The 21,676-nt window shown below is 34.0% G+C and overlaps 1 protein-coding gene across 2 annotated transcripts; it reads left to right on the forward strand.

Moving 5' to 3' along the window:
- The first annotated feature begins 3,427 nt into the window (after positions 1 to 3,427).
- On the forward strand, positions 3,428 to 21,219 carry LOC118037325 (DENN domain and WD repeat-containing protein SCD1). 2 transcript variants are annotated; one of them, XM_035043278.2, is made up of 31 exons: positions 3,428 to 3,797; positions 3,883 to 3,976; positions 4,501 to 4,702; positions 4,950 to 5,091; positions 5,219 to 5,319; positions 6,346 to 6,409; positions 6,626 to 6,739; positions 8,188 to 8,408; positions 9,244 to 9,298; positions 9,408 to 9,491; positions 9,661 to 9,856; positions 9,961 to 10,087; positions 10,200 to 10,251; positions 10,339 to 10,383; positions 11,082 to 11,157; positions 11,297 to 11,370; positions 11,452 to 11,502; positions 11,771 to 11,928; positions 12,202 to 12,249; positions 12,785 to 12,842; positions 12,941 to 13,024; positions 14,894 to 15,149; positions 15,268 to 15,464; positions 15,829 to 15,893; positions 16,007 to 16,130; positions 16,574 to 16,755; positions 16,853 to 16,924; positions 17,008 to 17,168; positions 17,349 to 17,390; positions 18,217 to 18,422; positions 20,732 to 21,219. In XM_035043278.2, the coding sequence occupies exons 1-31, from the start codon at positions 3,624 to 3,626 to the stop codon at positions 20,825 to 20,827; spliced, it is 3,621 nt and encodes a 1,206-aa protein (XP_034899169.1). In that variant the 5' UTR covers positions 3,428 to 3,623; the 3' UTR covers positions 20,828 to 21,219. The 2 variants fall into 2 exon arrangements, with proteins under 2 accessions (XP_034899169.1, XP_034899167.1); XM_035043276.2 differs by having other exon boundaries at positions 3,429 to 3,797; positions 18,214 to 18,422.
- Positions 21,220 to 21,676: the final 457 nt, after the last annotated feature.

The raw sequence follows: 21,676 nt of genomic DNA on the forward strand, positions 1-21,676 counted from the left end.
AAGAGATAGATGTAAATTAGAATATTTGATCTCAGAACACGAGCCTTTTAACCGGTACGTTTAATGACTTTATTTATTAAATAATTTTTTTAATTTAATAAAATGATAATAGAAATAGACATAGATATGAAATTAATTGAATAAAATTAAAGGGAAAAAAATATTAAGCAAGGTTTCATGTATTAGAAAATATTATTAAAAAATAAATATTTTTTATTATTAAAAAACAAAGTTTATATATATAAATTTATAGATGAATTAGAATGATTTATTTGAAAAATCAAAGGTAATTGTTATTTAATCTAGAAACCCATTTTCAAATCATATTTTTACCCACAACACCTATAAAAACAACCCAAACACCCTAATTATTCATATATGACATCTAACAAACTAAAAATCCAAAATTAAGAAATTTTCTGGCCCAAATCTATTATTTGAGGCAAAGTGATGGGTAAAGAACATATAGAATAAACTTTTCTTATTTAATGGAACCTGCCGACACCAAAAGTAACCTATTTTGTAGTCAAAATCGGTGTAAACTGAGATTTTCTTTTTCTATTAATGAAATTCGACAAATTTATCTCTTATTTATCAAACCAAAGACTAAAAAAATAAAAAAAATAAAATTTTGGATACAAATTAAATTTTTGAAAAATATTGGAGCCAAAAGCTCATAATTTTAAAAGTTAAAGAACCAAAGTGAACTTTTTGACCTATTCTCAAAATTTCCTTCTATTTCCCATGTCCTTTTCACTTTGGTCTTTTTTCTTTCAATCCTGCCATTTCTTAATAAATTTGAAGTAATTGTCGTTTAATTTTATCATAAAAGGTTAAAATAAAAGTTTGAGGATTAAAATAAAACAAATAAAAAATTTAAATAGTTAAGTTTGAAGTGAAATGTGAGAGCATGAATAATGTTTTTGCTACAATGATTCTCCCCCAACATTTAGAGTTTCTTATAATATGATTCCATCGAGAGATTAAGTGAGTGATTTGACTTAGTTTAACTTGGGTCTAGTTTGTTTTTGAAGAAGCAAGGAGATGATCTATATAAACTTTGGAAGAGCCAACAAATCAACTTGGATGTAGTCAAACTTTGTATATATTTTTTTAGCTTTTTTGTCCAAATGATATTGTTTTATTTGAAAAATAAAACTCAAAATGTCTTTGTTTTAGAATAGACTATTATATTAGCTCCGTGCTCCGCAGCGGTTTAATATCATTTTCATTTTTAAAATGTAAAAAAATTATTAAAAATATAGAAAGTATTTTAAGTCCCTTGAGTCTCGCAGTCATGCCAGACCCAAGCAAATTGGGTTTGATAACAAAGCCAGACCTAAGAGTCTTGGGTTTGGCGGCCATATCAGATCCAAGCGACCCAAGAGAATAATAATAATAATAATAATAATAATTTATTATTTTATTCTTCAAATCAAATCTATGGTTTTTTTCAATAGTAATAATATATTTTTTTCAAATTTATTAATAATTATATTAATAAGATTAATATTAATTAAAATAATAATATTTATAATATTAAACATGCCTAACCAAAATTCTTTTAGTTTTTAAGTTTACTATTCAAATCAAATTTATGGGTCTAGTGGTCATTGGTCATATCAGACCAAAGAAAAGGGTCTAGTGGTCATGCTAGATCAAAGAGAATTAGGTCGTTAAACCCAATAGACTTGGGTCAGGCGGCTATGCCAAACCCAAGAGCATTGGGTCTGGCGGCCATGCCTAATTAATTTTTTTTTATATAAAAAAATTAAAATCATTCTTAAAGTATCCTAAATAGAAATACTAATTAATTTTTTTGATAATTTTTTTACTTTTATAAAAAACATATTTAAACTATCTTCAAAGTATTCTAAACATAAATCCTAATTATTTTTTTTATTTGTTATAAAAAAATCATTTAAACTATCTTTGAAGTATCTTAAACAATAATGATAATTAATTCTTTTTATAGTTGTTTTTTATAAAACAAATATTTAAACTACCCTTAAAATATCCTAAGCAGAAGTGCTAATTATTATTATTTTTTATTTTTTTATAAAAAAACATTTAAATTACTCTTGAAGAATCCTAAATAATTTTTTTTTTATAAATGTTCTCTTTTTTTTTTTATGTAACAAAATTTTAAATTATTCTTGAAGTATCCTAAACAGAAATCTTAATTAATTTTTTTTTAAAAAAAATTGTTTTTTTTTATTAAAAAGCATTTCAACTATCCTTAAAGTATCATAAACATAAATTCTAATTATTATTTTTTTATTTTTTACAAAAATAAGTTTAAACTACCCTTAAAGTATGATGAACAGAAATGCTAATTAATTTTTTTTTTATATAAAAAACATTAAAACTATCATTGAAGTATCTAAAATATTTTTTTTTTAAAATGTTTTTATAAGCTCATGGGTCTAGCAAATATATTTTTTTAAAATATTTTTTATAGACTCTTGGGTGTGGCGGCAAAACCAAACCCATGCCTTAGGTCTGGAAATCATGCTAGACCTAAGAGACTTGGGTTTGGATACCATGCCAAACGCAAGAGTGTTGAGTCTAGTGTTTTTGCCAAATCCAAGCAAACAATAAACAAATGAAGGACAATTGTACATTTTAATTGTCATAAAAGAGAAAAGAAAAGAAAAAACACAAACAACTAAAGTAACGTCTCGCGAAAAGATAAGATGAGAAATGGAAAGTAAAACTATTATTACAATCCACATTGAAATATCTTTTAATCTACAGTGATTTCCTCACTCCATTTAGTTTTTTATAAAAAAAATATTAAAATTATCCTTGAAGTATTATAAATAATTTTTTTCATAAATGTTTTTTATTTTTTATATAAAAAAATGTTAATTAATTTTTGTTGTTGTTTTTTTATATAAAAAAATATTTAAACTACCATTTAAGTATTCAAATTATAAAAAATATTTAAACTATTATTAAAGTATCCTAAACAGAAATACTAATTATTTTTTTAAAAATTTTTTTAAGACTCTTAAGTTTGACGGCCAAGCCAAACCCAAAAACCTTGGGTTTGGTGGCCATGCCACCTCAGTTAACTTGGTTCTGGCATGTTTAAGACAAACCCATGGTGCTTGGGTCTCACAACTCTTACATGAATCAAGCAAACAATAAATTAACATCAGATAATTATGTATTTTAATTGTTAGAAAAGAGAAAAGAAAAGAAAAAAACGTAAACAACTAAAGTAAGGTTTTACAAAAAGATAAGATGAAAAATTGAAAGTATAACTACTGTTACAATACATAATGAAATATCTCTTAATTTATAATAATTTCTCCACGTCATTTAGCTTTTGTTATAATAGATCCGGTTTGATACACTAATTCAAGAGTTGACTCGACCACCACTTGACCCGGGCACGGTGTGATAGCTATAAAGATCCCGACCATCGAAAGAAAAACCGTCCTCAACTGGAGAAGGAAGAGTTTCAAGAGAGAGAGAGATAGGGGTTATGTTATTCCAATACCAAAGATGATGTCAGAGTTTACAATCTGGTGATGATTTTGGATTCCATGGTGGCGGTGGGTTTGGTGCTGTCTAAGGTTTAAGTTTGGTTGAAATAGAATAGAGAAGAAAAGAAAATGGGAGGGATCTTCGAGTATTTTGTAGTGTGTGGGCTGGGTCCGGAGATGAGAACTATGGATGGAAACAAAGGATATCATGGAATGCGAGTGTTGTATATGCCTTCTCTACTCGATCAATATCCTCCAGATAATCACTCTCTTTATCCTCCGCCTCCTCCTCAACTCCCAACTGTATGTTTTTTTTTTTTTGTTTTTGTTTTTGTTTTTTTTGTTATGTGGATCTGATTTTGATTATTTAATTATTGGTGTTTGGCAGTGTGTGCTTCCTGCTGGTGTGGAGTTTTACCCGTCAGGATTTGATGCAAATGATTCCTCCACATTTCCTAAAAGTTACCCCATTGTTTTGACTGGTATCCTTTTTTTTCCTTTTATTCTGTCAGCTATTTGTTTATTTCACAATTAAAGTTTTCTGTAAATCAGATTTATTATGAATGGGTGGAATTTTTCCAAGTTGTTCTTTTCCTTGAAACTTTGATGCATGAAGAGCATGCAACATGATCCAACCTTATGTTTATGAATTTTGTCTTTCTTGATAAATCTCACTGGGTTTGTTTTGAAGATTTATAGTGTTTAAATTTCTTATGATTTCTATAGATGTAAGCACTAGGGTGGAATTCGCGTCTACTGTGCCAGAAAGTAAACAATAAAACTCAACTCTAGTTCATGAAATTATGTTTGACGAACAGCAGAAATCATTACTGCCATTCACTTTTAGTGTCTGTTCACCTCTCAATGGCTTCAGTTTTATTTCATGTATATGAATTTCTTAAAGCTTGATTTATTTCTGTGTTGTCTTTTTTGTTTGTGTAATTCTATTTTTTTTGTGAGATTTTTTCAAAAATACTTTACTTTTTAATGTAAAATCTTTCTGCAGAGGGTGATGGATCCAAAATTTATGTTAGTTGCATTGCCTTTCGAGATCCAGTTAGTGAGGATATTGCTGAAGCTTACCGTATACCTCCAAATTCATTTGCTGACAAATGTATCTGCCTTGTTTCCCGCTCTCCTAGTTTTGGTGTTCTTAGAACTGCACTGGAGGAGTTATTTGCACTTTGCTTTTCCCCTGCTGGAAGTAGGTAGGTATCTTTTAGTTATGGAAGGTTCTCTGATATGGTTAGCAATAGGTGAGAATTGGAGCTCGGTTACCAACTTTTTGGCTTTTTCCTGGTATACATGCACACATGACTCAACCTTTACAATATCAAAATATGAATTAATAGCTATAAGATTTTATAGTATGGCTAAGTTTATCAGTTCATTAAAAAAATGGAATTCCATTGTATCCTTTTTCATTTAATGTTCTCATCTCTATAAAAATTTCAGCAAGCCATTATGGGATCTTATATCACACATGGTCTCCAATGTACCTTTGCCTACTCCTGGAAAGGATCGGGTCTTGTTTGCCATTGAGAATCGCCTGCTTTCTGTGGAGGCTCCACCCAAAGATGGACTCCCCCATGTTGAGGTATGACTTCCTATCCCTTTGGTTTTGTTAGCTGGATTCTGCCTTTGCTGATTGTGTGGTGTAGTGGAGGGTTAACAAAAATTCACATTATTATACAGTAAATGACTTTTGATTTTGCTGAATGCAGATATCATTTCAGCCATTGGTACAGTGTTTGGATGTGGACAACTTGCTCAAACTTTTTACTGCCGTGTTACTTGAAAGGAGGATTTTACTTCGTTCCAACAAGTATCTCTCTGACCCTTACAGAAATAATAATTGTTTAAGAGAAGTTATGAAATTTAATCACCATTGATTTGATTCTCTTTACTATTCTCACTACACTGAAAATTTTCAGAAGTCATCTGGGGTATGTTTGCATGCTTATTAAAACTTGTGCATTGGTTTTATTGGTCAAGTTTCTGCATCATCATTTGTTTAACTTTAGGTTCTCGATTATGTAGTAATAACCTTTAAATCTGCTTCAACTTTGGTATGTTATGCATACAAGAATGATACAGTGAATTTCAGCTAGTGATGTTGGGTGCTTAATATCTGTTTAAATCCATTTTAAATGGCAGAGATGCCTTCAGTTTGTGAAATAATCAACAAGCCTCCATGGGTGTGTATTATTAGAGGTCATGGTAAATAACCAATCCATATTGTTGGTTTGATAATTATTTCAAAGTGAGTGATATTGTTGGTTTGATTATTATTTCAGTTGAACCTATCTTGTATGCTTTGGTTTACCACTATCAGGACATGGTTTGAATTAACTTTTTTGGGAATGTTAGGGGAGTCAACATCCAATTATGTTATTAATAATTGGTGTGGTCTCCATTTAGATGTGTTTATGCATTGCTCTAACCACTAGCTCCCATTATTTGATTGCCTTCTTTTCCAATTGTTAATCCCTGAGTTTGTATACAATCAAGGAAAAGTACATTAGCAATTTAATGGATCTGTTCTTGTAGTGTGCAAGTGGATTTCAATTATCATGATCTGAAATTTCTAGTCGGCAGTCTTTCTGAAGATAGAAATTCTATAAAATTATTAAGAAGACTGGTTTTGAAATTAAATGGCTGCAAATCCTTTCCATATTTACCATGCTCTCTTAATCAAGGCCACAGGCTGTACTAAAATGTTGTCTGCATTCTTTACCAAAGCAGCTGTTTGTCTGCAAATTCTTGATTTATCTACCATTGAAGCATTAGTTCAAATAATACTTGCTAATATCTTTTGCGTTTTTAATTTTACTATATTCTTCTGAGGCAGGTATTCACTTTTAACCCTAGCGTCAGAGGCCATATGTCATTTGATCTATCCCCTTAGGTGGCAGGTGAGTTTTAATTATTTGGAAGTTCACTCTTCTTTTACCAGACTAGAATATCACTTCTAGGTTTTCCTTCTAATGCTGAACCTTTTTCATCTTCATAGATGAAAATTGCAGCTAAAATGTTTTTCATTCTCTGGATTGGCTGATGGTATATTCATGTCTTCATGTGATTCTCTTATCAGCTCACTTCTAATTATTTTTATGTTTGTTGTGCTGAAGCATGTCTACATTCCATTACTATTTTTCAGTGGAGTTGACTATATTGATGCTCCTACACCTTATATGATGGGTCTCCATTCAGCTGTTGATACATCTTACCTTGCAATGGATGGTGTAAGTTTTTTGCTTAAACTTATGGTTGTTTGGCTAAATAAATTATGTCTTTCTTGGTAATATTTTATCATGCCTTATTCTTTAATATTTGTGTTTATATATTATTTTTCTTAGCATGGAATTTGGCAGCATTTTCTCTATCAGCTCTTTTGTGTCAGGGACAGCTCAACTGAGTAGAATAATTTGAAAATGCTATGATATGGTTTCTGGTTTTGCTTTATAGAATGCATAGCATGAACTGGTCCATGTGTTTTAAACTTCTTGGAAAGAACAATTAATATACACATTCTACTCAATAGAGATCGCCGAGTTTTTGTTTGCCAGGTTACTCCCTTGACAGATGAACTGTTACCTGTTCTGTAACCATTTATGTTTTTTTAGCCTCTATCCCATGCCTTTACTTCTGCATGGCCAGCGTTGAGTTGGTCTACGTAGAGGGTTTGATATTTCTGTTTGCTGTTAGTAGATAGGAAAGAGGAGTGAGTGTCTAGTGAAGGAGCAAGGTGTGCACAATTCAAAACAATACTGGATCCATTCATCATATGATGTAACTTGAAATTGATGCCTGAAATGAATAGAACTGTGATTGCCATGTTGTGCAAACTGTGGATGGATTCTCCTGGAAAATGGTGCAAATAGTGTAGGGTTATTTACAGCATACATTGCATAAGTAGAAGCTCAAATGCAGAATGCAGGTATGATCTACCTGCTAAAATACTTCATAAGTGAGTTTTATATTACTCTTGAATTTTTTGTTTGGTTGGCAACCTAAGATATAATGACATGTCTGGGCTGGGATCACTTTTACAGTTTAAGATTAAAGTTTATCACATTTTGGGTTAGTGATATAATTGTGAGAATTCTGTCATGTAATCTTATTTGATTCAGATGTATGCTGGGAACTTACACAACATGAGTCATTAAATTAAATGACTATAGGATCATGTAAAGCCCATAATTAGGTGTTTCCCTTGCATCTTCATCTTCTAGTACTTAGGATCTTGGCTCCCCCATTCTCCTATTTTTCTTTTTGATTGGTGTGCAGTTTCTCTTGTCAATTAAGGGGCTGTGCAAATATTGTCTGGTATAATTATCATTTTCATGTGTGGCACTGAGAGGCAGCTATGTACATTAATACACTTTTCATTACTATTACATGTTAGCAGATTTCTTCATGGTCTTTTAGCCCTGAACAGAACTGAGTGGAGGTAGATCCCTTTGTTGACCCTAACTAGTTTTGGATTGAGGTTTATTTTAGCTTTAAGTATTGCTACGTGATCTTCTATTGCTTATACAGACTGATATTCAATCAAATTCGCATCTTCTTTCCTTTTCTGTTTTATGTCAGAATTTCATCTTTATTGTCTGAAATACTTTCAGCTTTATTGTTAAGTCACTTTCTTGAGCTATGGTTTATGTTATTCTGTCCCTTTTTCATTGTATTGCAGGTAGTGGTTGTAGACCTTGAGTACAACCGAATTTGTACCTCAGAGGAAATACCCCCTATTCCAGAGCCAGAATTAAGTACCTTGCGGGGTGAGATACTGAAGCTATTGTACCCCAATGTCATGGGAATAGATCAAATGAAAGCTGGTCTGGTTAGCTCATCTGAGCAATATTTTAAAGGCTGCAACAAGCCTTGGGGAGAAGATCATGACCTTCAACTTAGGTGATACTTGGATGCACCATGAAATCTTTATGAAGTACTCATTGTTTTCCTTGTTAAAATTTACTGCGTGTTTACATAAACTGTTCATCAAAGCTCTTTTGACAATATTCTCTATATATAATTGATAGGTTTTGTAATTGCTCTGCATTTCTGTTATATTGGTATAGTCTTTATTATATATAAGAGATGGATGTTCAGTTATTTGCTTAACTGAGAATTGGAGAAGCATAAAGACATGTAATTATTATGAAAATGCAATAATGATGGTTATGCTTGTTGCCAGCCATTAAGTTCTGAGCTTGAATGCTTGTTTATTTATTGCACTGCTAAGCATGTAATTACATATAATGTACAGCACTCCACCTGTCTCCTCTTTTTTTGTTATTTCCCCTTCTTGGTGGTAAAAGAGAATCCAGTGTATTGGTTATTCCAGGAATCCTGGAGCTTCCAATTTTCTGGCGTTGTTTGTTTAGGACAAAAACTCTCCTAAAGATGCTCTATAATTACTTGTAGTCATACATTTATCCCATATAATATTCCCATTTGATTATGATGTTATCAGATATAATGTGTTTCCTAGGTTTTCTGGTGGTACAGTTTATATTTTTTCTATAACAATGTAGTATGACTCTGTATTTGTCCAGCTATTTATAATGGTTAATCTGGCGATTGCTGTTTGCTCTTTACAGGAACTTGATTTTAAATACCTGTGTTGTATCATGTTGGTGCTTCCATTATACAAAAATTCAGGATGGATAGTCTTACATGGGGAGGTTAATTATTTTCTGTTCTTATTTTTATTCTAATACTTGTAAGATTTGTGCATTCTATGCAGGTTAATATTCCTAAAGTTCTTTGCATCCATTTTAGGTGGATACCGGAATTTCATTGTACAACTCTCCTGTCTTTTTCCTTTTTCTTATTATCGCATTGAGTTAATTTGAAAAATTCTTACCATGACCTTCTTCAAATTAATTTTACAAAGTTAACTATTTGCAGGAAAACACTGCAAATCATGCCTTTAACACTCAAGCATTTTTGAGGAAGCGCTCTCGATCAACCAACCAACCACCAGATGCCATGGTGAAGTTTTTTTCCCATCATCATTTACCAACTTAGAAAAATCTGCATTGTTAAATTGTGAAAATTATTGAACTTGATATTTTGTGTTTAAATCTATTTTTATTCTTGCATTGATTTTTTTTATTGGTTGATTTGGTTCTCCTTGTATTTACTTTGTTGTTGCTTGCAGATAACACAGTTCTTAGACTCCCATGGTTTCTTGGATTATTTGGAGAGAGTTATTGATTCTGATGAAAACAATTATAATCTTCTTGACAAGTTACAAGACGCAATTGGAAGGGGTCAGAATCCCATTTCAGTTCTCCCCTCTTCGTGGGTAGAGCCTGAAATTATAACCATATCAGATCCAGATGTTGGAATATTGGGTAAATTTGAGGTCTTAATGTATATTAATCTGTGAAATTGATACAAATACATCTCAAGTGATTTTATAACATTATAGTAACATTGATGTCCTCGTTTCTTTCAGGATCAGGCGCAAAATTTACTTATGATAGGTTTCCCGCAAACATCAGGTCAGAAGAACATGAGGAGAAGAGGAAGCAAATTCTTGCAGCAGCAAGTGGGGCTTTTGATTACATAAAGCATGCTCCTAGGTGTGTATTTTGCTAAGTTTGTATGTGTGTTCCACGTAACTTTATTCTAATTTTCATTATGGTAGTTTGATTTGTAATAGTGAATTCCTAATCTCTCTAATTTCCGGACCAGTTCACCATCTGTGCAAGTGGGCAAGGACTCTCTTAGTCCCATGGAGAGGGCTGTAAGTTCTTTATATCATAAATGGTGCAGCAGTGGCTCTGTTTCTGAAGTTGGGTTATCCTGAACAGTGAATATTTATGTTTCACAGGCAGAAAGGGAGCGCATGGTTTTGGACATTAAAGTTAAGCTGCAGGTATAATTTTTTTTTTCTTTTTTGAATGCTAATGAACTTTCTGGGTAGTTCCAGTATTTAACACATATAGGAATGTTTGTAGATTTTTTATATTTCAATTCATCATGTTATAATCTTAAAACGTAGTAACTCGTATTAACTTGATTTAACCTTTAAGCATTCCTTTCTTAGATTATTGGGAGTTGAAGGATTTTTTTCCCATTTAGAGTTTCACTGTAATCAATCAGAATACCGGACATAGCTCTAGAATGCAGCCTATCATCCTAGCTGCTAGAATATGTGTTTGTATTGTGGTCCAACTTCATCTGAGAAGGTTTCTTTTTTGTTGTCTTTATTTTCTCCCATATTCATGGGTTTGGAATGGGTATTGTCATTGCTGTTTTCTCTTGATGGAAAAGAAATTCCTTGCCTGTAATGGAACCTGTTATGCAATTAATTTAAGTTTGTAGAGGCTAGGAGACATCAATTCACTTTTCAAAGATGCAACTTACATGCAATATAATATTATGAATAAACTATGCAAGAATAGGTAAAATTTAGGTGTTCAATCTTATTTCTATTTCTGTGCTTCTGTGTTGTAGAGACAAAATGTAATTTGGTAGAATTTCAAGCTGACAACAATGCTGAAATTACTATGTCGGTCTTCTTTCCATAATCGTGTACTTCTGGTTTGAAGTATTATTTTTACTTCTATACAGGGTTTGTGGCTGCGTCTTCTTAAACTAAGAGCAACTGATGATCCACTTTCATCTTTTGAATATGGCACTATCCTTGGTATGCTTCTACAAGAGGTCAAACCTTTCATTGACATTTTTTAGACAACATTTTATGCCTTTCAATTCTCAATTTTATTTGCTTTATAGTTCAAAAGAGTTCTGCATATTGATTGGTGTTTTGTTTACTGGCTTTGCAGCACTGATTGAGTCTGATGCGGAGGGGATTGGTGGTAGTGGATTTGTTGAATGTATAAGGGAGCATATACACTCAGTACGTAGGAGAGAATAAATTTATTTAATGTTTTCTGTGCTTATGATTAAGCTAACTTTTTGCTGGATTTTATTCTTGTAGGGATGGCACTGTCAATTGACTGATGAGCAATTTATTGCTGTGAAAGAACTGGTATGTAGAAGATGCATCAAGGCTTTCTTTTAGCATGAGAGAATTGCTATTGGTTGAAATTTCTTAAATGTATCTCTGAATTACATTACAAAATTAAATCATAGTGGATTTGATGATTAAGTTCTTTGTTGAATATCCATGATGGTTTACCACTTACATGTAAATTGTTGCTTCAGAATCTAACTTCTTTTACCCTCCCTGACTCTGCCTCTCCCTGTACGACCTTTCATGTTACCTAATTCCCTATATTTTATCCGTGTAAATTCAGCTTAAAACAGCAATTAGTCGCGCAACCTCCCGGAATGATGTGTCAACCATTAGAGATGCCCTTGAAGTATCTGCTGAGATGTATAAAAGAGATGCTAATAATGTTTCTGACTATGTCCAGCGTCATCTTATTTCTCTGTCTATATGGGAGGAGCTACGGTATGCATTTAGTCATTTTCTGCTGGATTTCATTTATTGTCATTACTTCATTTTACAGTTTCTTGTAAAATGACTCCCTATTGCTTCAAACTAGGATTTGTTTTCATTCTATCTTTCCCATCATATTTTGATCTTATCTTATCTCAACTCCCTGTTCTTTTTTCTTTAGAGCAGCTCTTGTAATCCTGTTGTGGTGTTGCTTTAATGAATTGTTAATTGTCAAAAAGAACATAGAAATGGAAATTTTAGATGGCCTGTTTGATTTTCTTGCAGGTTCTGGGAGGGGTACTTTGAGTATCTAATGGAGCATCCTTCAAGCAAGTATGGCTGCACATTCTCAACAAATTGTGATAATCTTAATTAATTTTCATTGTTTAACTATTTGCTAATATTTGTTACAATGATTAAAAAAAAAAATTATAAAAACTGCTCATCAATCCATTAAATTTGGTCTGTCAAAAATCCAGCTTCAGCTAATGGTAAAGTTAGTATTCTGTCTTTTATGAGTAATTGGTGACAATAATATGGAGAAGTTAGCTAACATAATGCTTAGAGTATGTGGTGGTTCTTGTGATGAAAGAGCCATAATAAATTGCAAAGAGCATCCATAGATAAAGCCATTTTGTGTTTAATTTCTGCTCTCTGCCCCTCCTGCACACTCATACATATAGAAAAGGGGGAAAACAAGAGCATACAGCTACTGAGTACTGGGAGGCACTTTCTTCAGTTCTTCTAGGATGCATGAAATTTAACCCTTTTTCTGTTCTTTCCTTGATGAAAGATTATAATAATCACTTTCTTTTAGAATGGACATGCCAAGCTTCTGAGGTGTCATGCTTTTTTATTTTTATTGCAGGTCAGCCAATTATTCAGCTTTAGTAACAACACAACTAATTCTTGTGGCATTACACATGGTGGTCTTCTTTGTCTGTATTTCTTTTGTTTCACGACTTTTATTCCCTCCTTCAGGCTTCACTTACTTGCTGTGATCATGTTTCATGTCATTGTGAAGGCTGGATTGGGACTTCTTGATACTGATGCTTGGCACATGATTGAAACAATAGCAGAGAAGAATAATATTGGATACAAGCAGTTTGTAAGTTAACTCCTGTTGTACGCTGCTTGACTATGGTTTAATTAAGATCCATATTTCACAATAGCACCCTGGCCCCTTTTTTGGCCACTATATGCAGGTGTTTTTATCAGGACTTTCATTGTGATTGGACCTCTTCATACCTCAGTGTTCAGTGCTGTCTGTGATTTTAGCTTTCATGACTTTTAAATTTCTAATCACAATGTACTATTTGATACAATAATGCCTTTGGTTCTGATTTACTTGAATGTTTTTGTAACTGAACAACAAATGGATGTGTGACATACCATGTCCTAAAGCAAATAGAATAGCTTCCAGAATGGAGTGGGTGTTGAATAAACTATTTGGAACACAGGGATTCCGGAACAAAATGAATTTAGGTTTACTTCAAAGACAAAATATGTATCAAGCATGTGTCATCCTGATACTTCTACTTATAGTTCTGAAAAAAGAGAAGTAACATAGGTGAACTATAGTGTCCAAAGTAGATGGAAATTATTGCCAATGCTTCCCTAATCTTTATATAGGATAAAATAGCCAAGTAAGGGATTTTCATTTTGCCATTCTTTTCCTATTCGTGTGTAGTAGAGTCGGATATCCAGCTATATTAGTAGCTGTACTTTTTCAAAATCTCTATTTGAGCTATCTTTATTTTTTTCTATTTGAGCTCTTGTATCTTTAAAAAACAATCAATCGAGTATACTACTTCTCAAGTACCCATCTAAAGAGTGTTTCAACTATTTCCACACCAGTTATCAGAAGTGTATTTTCTGGAAGTCATATACTTGTTAGTAGGCCTTTCCTCTTCTTTTTGGAAAGACCATCCCAAATAGTCATCAGAAACAAGCTAGCATTTACAGCTTCGGAGAGGAATTCTGTTAACTGTTTTGAAGCGGCTGCTTACATGGCGTGCTTTCCCCAATATGTAATTGATAGAGATTTGCAATAAAAGAGCCCCTGATGTTGGTTTCCTTGTAAATGGAATGGTTCTTTGCTTTCCATATGGAAAAGAAACTTTTGTCTTTGTTCATTGCTTTAGTGCATTCATTAAACAATTTGATTATTTTTTTAGTTCTTATTTTTATTAACAGATTATGTGGAAGTTTAGAAAAACTCACTTTTGACATAAAAACAAAATTAAGCAACTGTACACATAAAGCAGTGTGAAGGTAGGAATCAGTAAAAGCATTTCACTAGATTTGGAGGACACTTCAATCATGGTTGTTTGGTATATTCGACTTTTAATAGCATGATTATCCTGTCCACTTATGTCCTGGAAATACAAGAACTCATATTCATTTATATCAGAAATGAGTAAAAGCTAAGCATTTCATACATTTTGTGATAGAAATTGTACAATTACCTATTGTGAACACTCAATTGTGGTCAGGTTTTATATTCTTGGCATCATAGATTACATCTGTCACAGAGACCTATGTCTTTATATCGTCAGGTTTTATATCCTTGGCATCATAGATCACATCTGTCACAGAGACCTATGTCTTCATATCTTGATATTTGGAGAATGTAATCTGACACTGTGCTGTGCTAAATGATAATTCTTATGTTCAATTGTCCATGTCCCATAATCACTATCCACTGTGGAGTTGCTCAATCCTTCGGGCTTAGGGACTTGCACTAAATGAGATAATGAACTTTATCTGCATTTAAGAAATCCTTTCTTTTCTTTCACTTCAATATTCATCGAGTCGTCAACATATTTCTCATGAAACCCAGAGTTTTGGTGATGATTTAAATTGGTTTGATACATAGTTATTTTGTCAATATCTTGTTCCATTTTTTTGTTGTCACTATTTCCTTGCATCTTTTATGATTTCATGCTACTGAAATTTGCTTTGTTTTTTGGTTCAGATAAAACTCAGAGGATTCTTGTCACACATCCAGCAAGTTCGTATCAGTTACTGGGGAATCTCTTCTGTAAAAACCCAATCCATGCGATCTCCTGGATTGTCTTCCCCACGCCCAAAAGATTCTATGGATGAGAATGAGCAACCTGCAGAAGCTTCTGTTATTGGCAGGAGCTGGGTCCAAAGCATGTTTAGCAGAGATCCATCCAGAGCAAACTCTTTTGGTCGTGTTCGTAAAGGGGCTTCCGATGGCACTTCAGGTTTGTTTTTTAATAGCAATGGTCACCTGTATTACAATAATTTTGTCTACCATTATATCACCCTTTTTTCATTTTCTTCTGTGATTACAACACTGCTGTTTATTTCTGATTTGAGCAGTAAATGAAAATGGAACCCTTAGAAAACAAGATTCATCTGCTGCTGGGCAGAAGAAACTTCAAACCAATGTTCGCATACTTAGAGGCCATAGTGGTGCCGTTACTGCCTTACATTGTGTTACCAGAAGAGAGGTCTGGGATCTAGTTGGTGACCGTGAAGATGCTGGTTTCTTTATCAGTGGAAGCACAGACTGCATGGTAATTTAGCATAACAGATTAATTTCCTTTCCTGTATAATTCCTTTACACAATTCATGTCTGGAAGTTTAACTGCAGAGCCATGCCTTCTGAGCACTCTTTACTGCATGTGTTAAAGCTTCTGTTTCTTGGCTCTAAATCGAAGGAATCAAGATGGGAGCATTCAAACTTCTTCCACTCTGAAACAACCATGCCTTGTAACTGATTAGTTAAATTGCCAATCCTGTAATCCAGCTTGCTTGTTTTCCCTGTAGATCATAGCCTTTGTGACGTCACATGCTAGGATTAATTGATGGATGCAACAGTGAAGTCTTAGCAGCATTATTGTATTATGTGACATTTATTTCTTTTGAATGATCATGCAGGTTAAAATCTGGGATCCTAGCATTCGTGGTTCCGAACTTCGTGCAACTCTGAAAGGGCATACCAGGTGTCTTGTTTTTATGTATTTGTGATGATTTATTGAAGTCAGTATGTGCTGATGACCCTGCTTCTTCAGTGGTCATTCCTCCTATGACTGACCTTAACATTTGTGGGCTGCAGAACTGTTCGAGCAATAAGTTCTGATCGAGGAAAAGTGGTATCAGGATCTGATGATCAGTCTGTTATTGTATGGGATAAGCAAACATCCCAGCTTCTTGAAGAGCTGAAAGGCCATGATGCACAGGTTTGCCTATTAAGACCATCTATGCAAGTTTTTTATATTAGGAATAGGACTAGAAAGGTTTTGCAGAGTTGCATGATTGTTAATCCAATATTTTTATGTCAGAAAGTTGCATCAGTCTAGCATTGAATTCCATGTGAAAGGTTCTTTCAATTGTGCTTGTCATGCTTGGATATGTGTTAGAATACACACACACGCGCACACACTTATGCTATTGTCTTTCTTAATTTAACAAAGATTTTCTTTTTATTGATTTTCTGGAGATTCTGTCTATAACACGATGCTTGCTCTTTCATGTTGCAAGCTTGCAACACAAACAAAAGTGCTTGTTTAAATTTTTTGTTTTTGCTAACATTATAACTAATTTAGATGTTACTGAGATTACAAATGAAACATATGTAAAAGATATTTGAATTTGAAAATAATTCGTTTATTTATTCTTCTAGGTTAGCTGTGTCCGTATGCTGTCTGGTGAACGTGTCCTGACTGCTGCACATGATGGAACTGTTAAGATGTGGGATGTCCGAACTGATACTTGTGTTGCAACGGTTGGCCGTTGCTCGAGTGCAGTCCTATGCATGGAGTATGATGATTCCACTGGAATTCTTGCTGCTGCTGGTAGAGATGCGTATGTACTCTGAAACTTCAAATGCTACAGTGTATTTTTGAGTCTTTATTCTATAATTGACTACTGAAAAAAAACCTGTTAACATTTGCATTGCTAGGGTTGCGAATATATGGGACATCCGTGCTGGTAGGCAGATGCACAAGCTTTTAGGGCACACAAAATGGATTCGGTGAGCAGAGTGGAGTATTTTTCCTATCCATGATAACTATTAATTATAGTTGTGATGGAGCCATGTGTCTATCCATTATGCAGGTCAATTAGAATGGTTGGAGACACACTGATTACTGGTAGTGATGACTGGACTGCAAGAGTGTGGTCCGTTTCACGAGGAACATGTGATGCTGTTCTAGCCTGCCATGCTGGTCCAATACTATGTGTTGAGTATTCCATGTCAGACAGGGGAATAATAACAGGTAAATATCTGCTACTTTGTCTTTGTTGTGATTTGATTGCATAAGATCTTTTATTATTAATAGGAAGGTTTATATGATATCTTAAGTATCAGCATGAATGCTAATGATCATACTAAAATATGTCTCAAGTGCCAACATGAACCGCTAAAATGTGTACTAAAATACAATTTCTTTTTTCAGGTTCAACTGATGGTCTTCTCCGATTTTGGGAAAATGAGGAAGGTAAGAGCAGTATTTTTCTTGCCAAGTTGAACTTTATATCTTTTTTTTTTTTTTGGAGCTCTTCTATGTCTGGCTCTGGCAAGATGCAATTTTTCCAAACCTGAGCAGTCTCATCCAACTTGCATAGGTGGATAGTACTGTGCTGATACTATCTGGCTTCTGCGTTTTTATTTAGGAAGTAACACAGTGCTTCTCCATGAAATCTTAGTATCTTCTCTCAGTTCATTAACTCTCTGAACACATGTATCCTAATGAATGTAATTGTGGTTACGAGTACTTTATTTACCAAGCCCTACTAGCTGATAAGTTAACTTTTCATTCATGTTTGTTGTTTCAATTAATTCTTTCCTTTTCGAATTCTCTCTCTCTCTCACCCTCACTTTTTTGATTTTTCAATCCCCTTCTATTTGTCATTGACAGGATTGTGAATGCAAGGATGACATCTATTTAACCCTTAATTTAAGAGGACTTCTCTCCATTGATTCCCCCCCCCCCCCCCAATATACTACATATATGTGAATGCTTTTATTTACTAACATTGAGCGGTCAACCAAAATAATTTGGTGCCAGTACATGGAAAAAGCATAATGCATGCCAACCTTAGGTGTGTGATTTTTATATGGGATTGCAACATAGTTTATCTTTAGTCTTACCTTGGTAAATGGTTGGAAGTCACACAACTGAAAAATGCATTTTGATCATCTTTCTTCCTGTAAAATTTAACAGTTTCTTTGCTCATGAATATCATTTCAGCGTGGTGTCATGGCCTGCTTTCAGTGTCTTTTGTGATGTCCTGATAGCATTTTTTACATAATGTATGCAGAAGGCATAAGATGCGTGAAGAATGTTACTATTCATACTGCTCCTATATTATCCATCAATGCTGGGGAACACTGGCTGGGAATTGGAGCAGCTGACAATTCTATGTCCCTCTTTCACCAGCCCCAAGAGAGACTTGGTGGCTTCTCTAGCACGGGATCAAAAATGTCTGGGTGGCAACTTTACAGAACACCTCAAAGGACAGTTGCTATGGTATGAATTGTATTAGTTCTATCAAACTGTCCCTTTGTTCCTAGTTACTACTGTTAATTCTGCAGCTTGCATGCATATGTTCATTGAAACACACACTGGACCTTGTGTTCTACAACAAGAATTTCTCTCTCATCCCATAAACCCTCTCAACCCCATTCAAATGGTAGCATTCCCAATTTCAAAACTAATATGTCCTCCCGAGGGCCTCCAATCCCCAAATTGGGGGGGGGGGGGGAGGCTATTATTGTTTTTTTCAAATTCAATATTTATTTACCCTCTCATTCACACCCTGTGATTGGGTCCCACCATTACACGTTATTTTTCATTTATTTATTATATTCTAATTTAATATTGATTAAAATACTATTGGTCTCCACCATTACAAATAATTTTTACCCACCTAGCAGGCATTCTTAACACTGTTCTTCAATCTCCTTCTTACACCCCCTTAACACTTGACTCAATAACATTTAATCTTCAACTTTGTACCCCAAACCAAACACAACCTTAGCCTTATGAACTCACCTAGAGCCACTAAAAACATGTTTAGATGTTGGGCAAGTTTAAATAGTTTGCATCCTGTCCGATTGGGATTTTGACTCTGAACTCGCAGTAATTGACTCCAAACTCATTTTGACGGTGTGTAGTTTTGGATTGGGGATTAGTGTTTTTGCACGCATTTTGACTCCAAACTCGCAGTAATTTGGATTGGGGATTAGTGTTTTTGCATGGGTTGATTAAGTGTTAAGGTTGAAGTCAAGGGTGTAAAAATAATGGTTGAATGGTAAATGTATGGTGTGTAGAAATTATGTGTAATTGTGGGGCTCAAGAATTTTTAAAATTAATATTGAAACTAATTATAATAAAAAATAATAATTAATGTATAATGGTGGAACCTAATTGGTGGGTATGAGGAAAATAGAGGGAAATAAAGTATGAATATGAGAAAAAAGAACAAAAATATTTTTTTGCACAAGCTCCAAAATCTTCTCCACTAGCTTAACACTTGACCCCCTTTTTAGGGTGAACTGTTATGTTCTTTTTTACCTTCACCTTAAAAAATATACTGAACATGGTTAAAGGGGGTCAAATGTTAACTCCATAACACATAACTGCACTTAACCTCAATCCACCCATAACCTTAGAGATTAATTGTTTTCCTTCAAAGGTTGAAAAATGGGAGGATGGTGTGCATGAATTTATCTCAGAATGATAAATTCAGTTATTGAAGTTTTCCATGTCTAAACTGACATGTTAACATTTGCTTATTCATTGCCCTTTTTGCACTAGATCACTTTCTGTCTGAACTGTTGTTTGCTTAGGTAAACTTGTGTCCCGTTAATGCCCAGGTGGAATGGAACCCTTGATAATGTAGAGCCTACTTCTTATTCAGCTGTTGTTTTGTCCTTATCTAATATTTCTAGATATTATCTTGCAAGGGAATTAAATGTTCTCTTCAATCTAAAGATTTTCATTCAACTTGCTCTATTGTCGAAGTTTCTATCCAGTGATTGGCCATAATAAGATATTTTATACCTCCAAGCTATTCTTAGGCCTGCTTCTTAATCCAACAATTCCTTTGCCTGGTAGGTGTAATCTAGCAATCCTTCGGCTTTCCCTTATGCCTGTTGATATCTCATTTGGCCTTGTCTCATCTCATATTTTGCCCTATTAATAAATGATCTCCCACAAACCCAGAAAGCAGATGTGCTGTTCTGGTAGTTTGTTGATTGATTCCAGCATTGTTTATGTGGTTAATTTTTCTCCATAACCTTGATTTCTTAACAAGCAGCACTAGTAGTTGATTTTGCAGCTGGAGCTGGTGTGTAGCATCTTTTTTTTTTTTTTTTTGCATATTAATAGGAATATTTGATGCAAGCTCAAATCCAGTTAAATTGCTCCTCCGTCAGGGATTTACTGCCAGCCGATTCTTAAGCTAAATAAGCAAAAGGCAGCCTTCATTCAATGGAATCACCTATACAATAGCAATTGGTTGAGGCCTGCAGTCTGAGGGCATTTTAAGGCTGCAGTTCATGGGGCTACTCTGCATCTTTTGATATTTGCTTTATATGAACTTGTTTGCTCTTAGATTCTGCCTTCTCTGTGTGGCTCTAATGAAAATAAATGAAGATGAAACAGGCTTTGGAGTCAGATAAATCATAATGATAGAAAACCGAATATTTGTTTGGATATATTTATAGGCATTTGTTTCTATTGTCCTTGGAAATAATAATTTTTTAGAGGAACATAGGTACCATCATCTAACTTGTTTCACCTGTTCTGTTTCTGGCGTTGTTTGTGATATACAGGTTAGATGTGTGGCTTCTGACCTTGAAAGGAAAAGGATATGCAGCGGTGGTCGTAATGGAGTTCTTAGGTTATGGGAAGCGACCATCAATATTTGATTTGTATTATATCATTTGCTGAAGTTTGAACCATTGAAGGTTGTGGCGAGAAGTGCTTGCATGTTGATCGCGCTATCCAATCTGACATCAACCTTGTAGTAAATAAATTGTATGAATTTTGCCTCGGACAATTCTTTGCTGCCGTAATCTGTTGTATCAAAATGAACAATCACACAGGGTGCTTGTATCTCATTGTTCTTTCTAAAGACATCAGCTTTGTACAAAAAACAATCAGTTGGGAAGTGGATTTATTTTGTGGCAAGAGGAAATTGATCAAGAGGTGCTATGAAAACACACGATGGAGTTTGCTAGGCTCCAATAATAGACCTCAACCACTTGTATATGACGATTGGTTTATATCAATGTTTTCCATGTATGTGTTTTCCTCTTTATGTGCTCCTTGTGCAAACCTTATCTAGCCCCCCCGCCACTTTGCTACCATTGTAAGGTGAAACGATTCCACTTCACTTCAGAAGCAGATGTTATGATCATATTCTTTTATCGTTCCCCCGAGTGCCTAGGGAATTAGAGATGCAATCCTGTAGTTTATTCATTCATTAATTTTATCATCAACAATTGGTTTGTACTTTTTCTTTTTGGGGTAACCGTGGGTGTTCGGCTAGTTTATATACATCTCGATTAATCTCCTGAAGCTTTGAAATTAATGACTATATAAGCTTTTAGTAGCCTTGAAGTTTATAGTATTTGAACTGGTAATCTCTATAAAGCAAATCCAGAATCTAACTAGCTAAGCTACATCTTTTAAAGTTCAATTGCGTTAATACTTGATTCATTAACTTATGTTTCAGTAGCTAATAACACATCGGTTCAATGTTTAAGATAGCTCAT

This window comes from Populus alba, chromosome 15, assembly GCF_005239225.2.
Source record: "Populus alba chromosome 15, ASM523922v2, whole genome shotgun sequence".
In the NCBI taxonomy this organism is placed as follows: Eukaryota; Viridiplantae; Streptophyta; class Magnoliopsida; order Malpighiales; family Salicaceae; genus Populus; species Populus alba.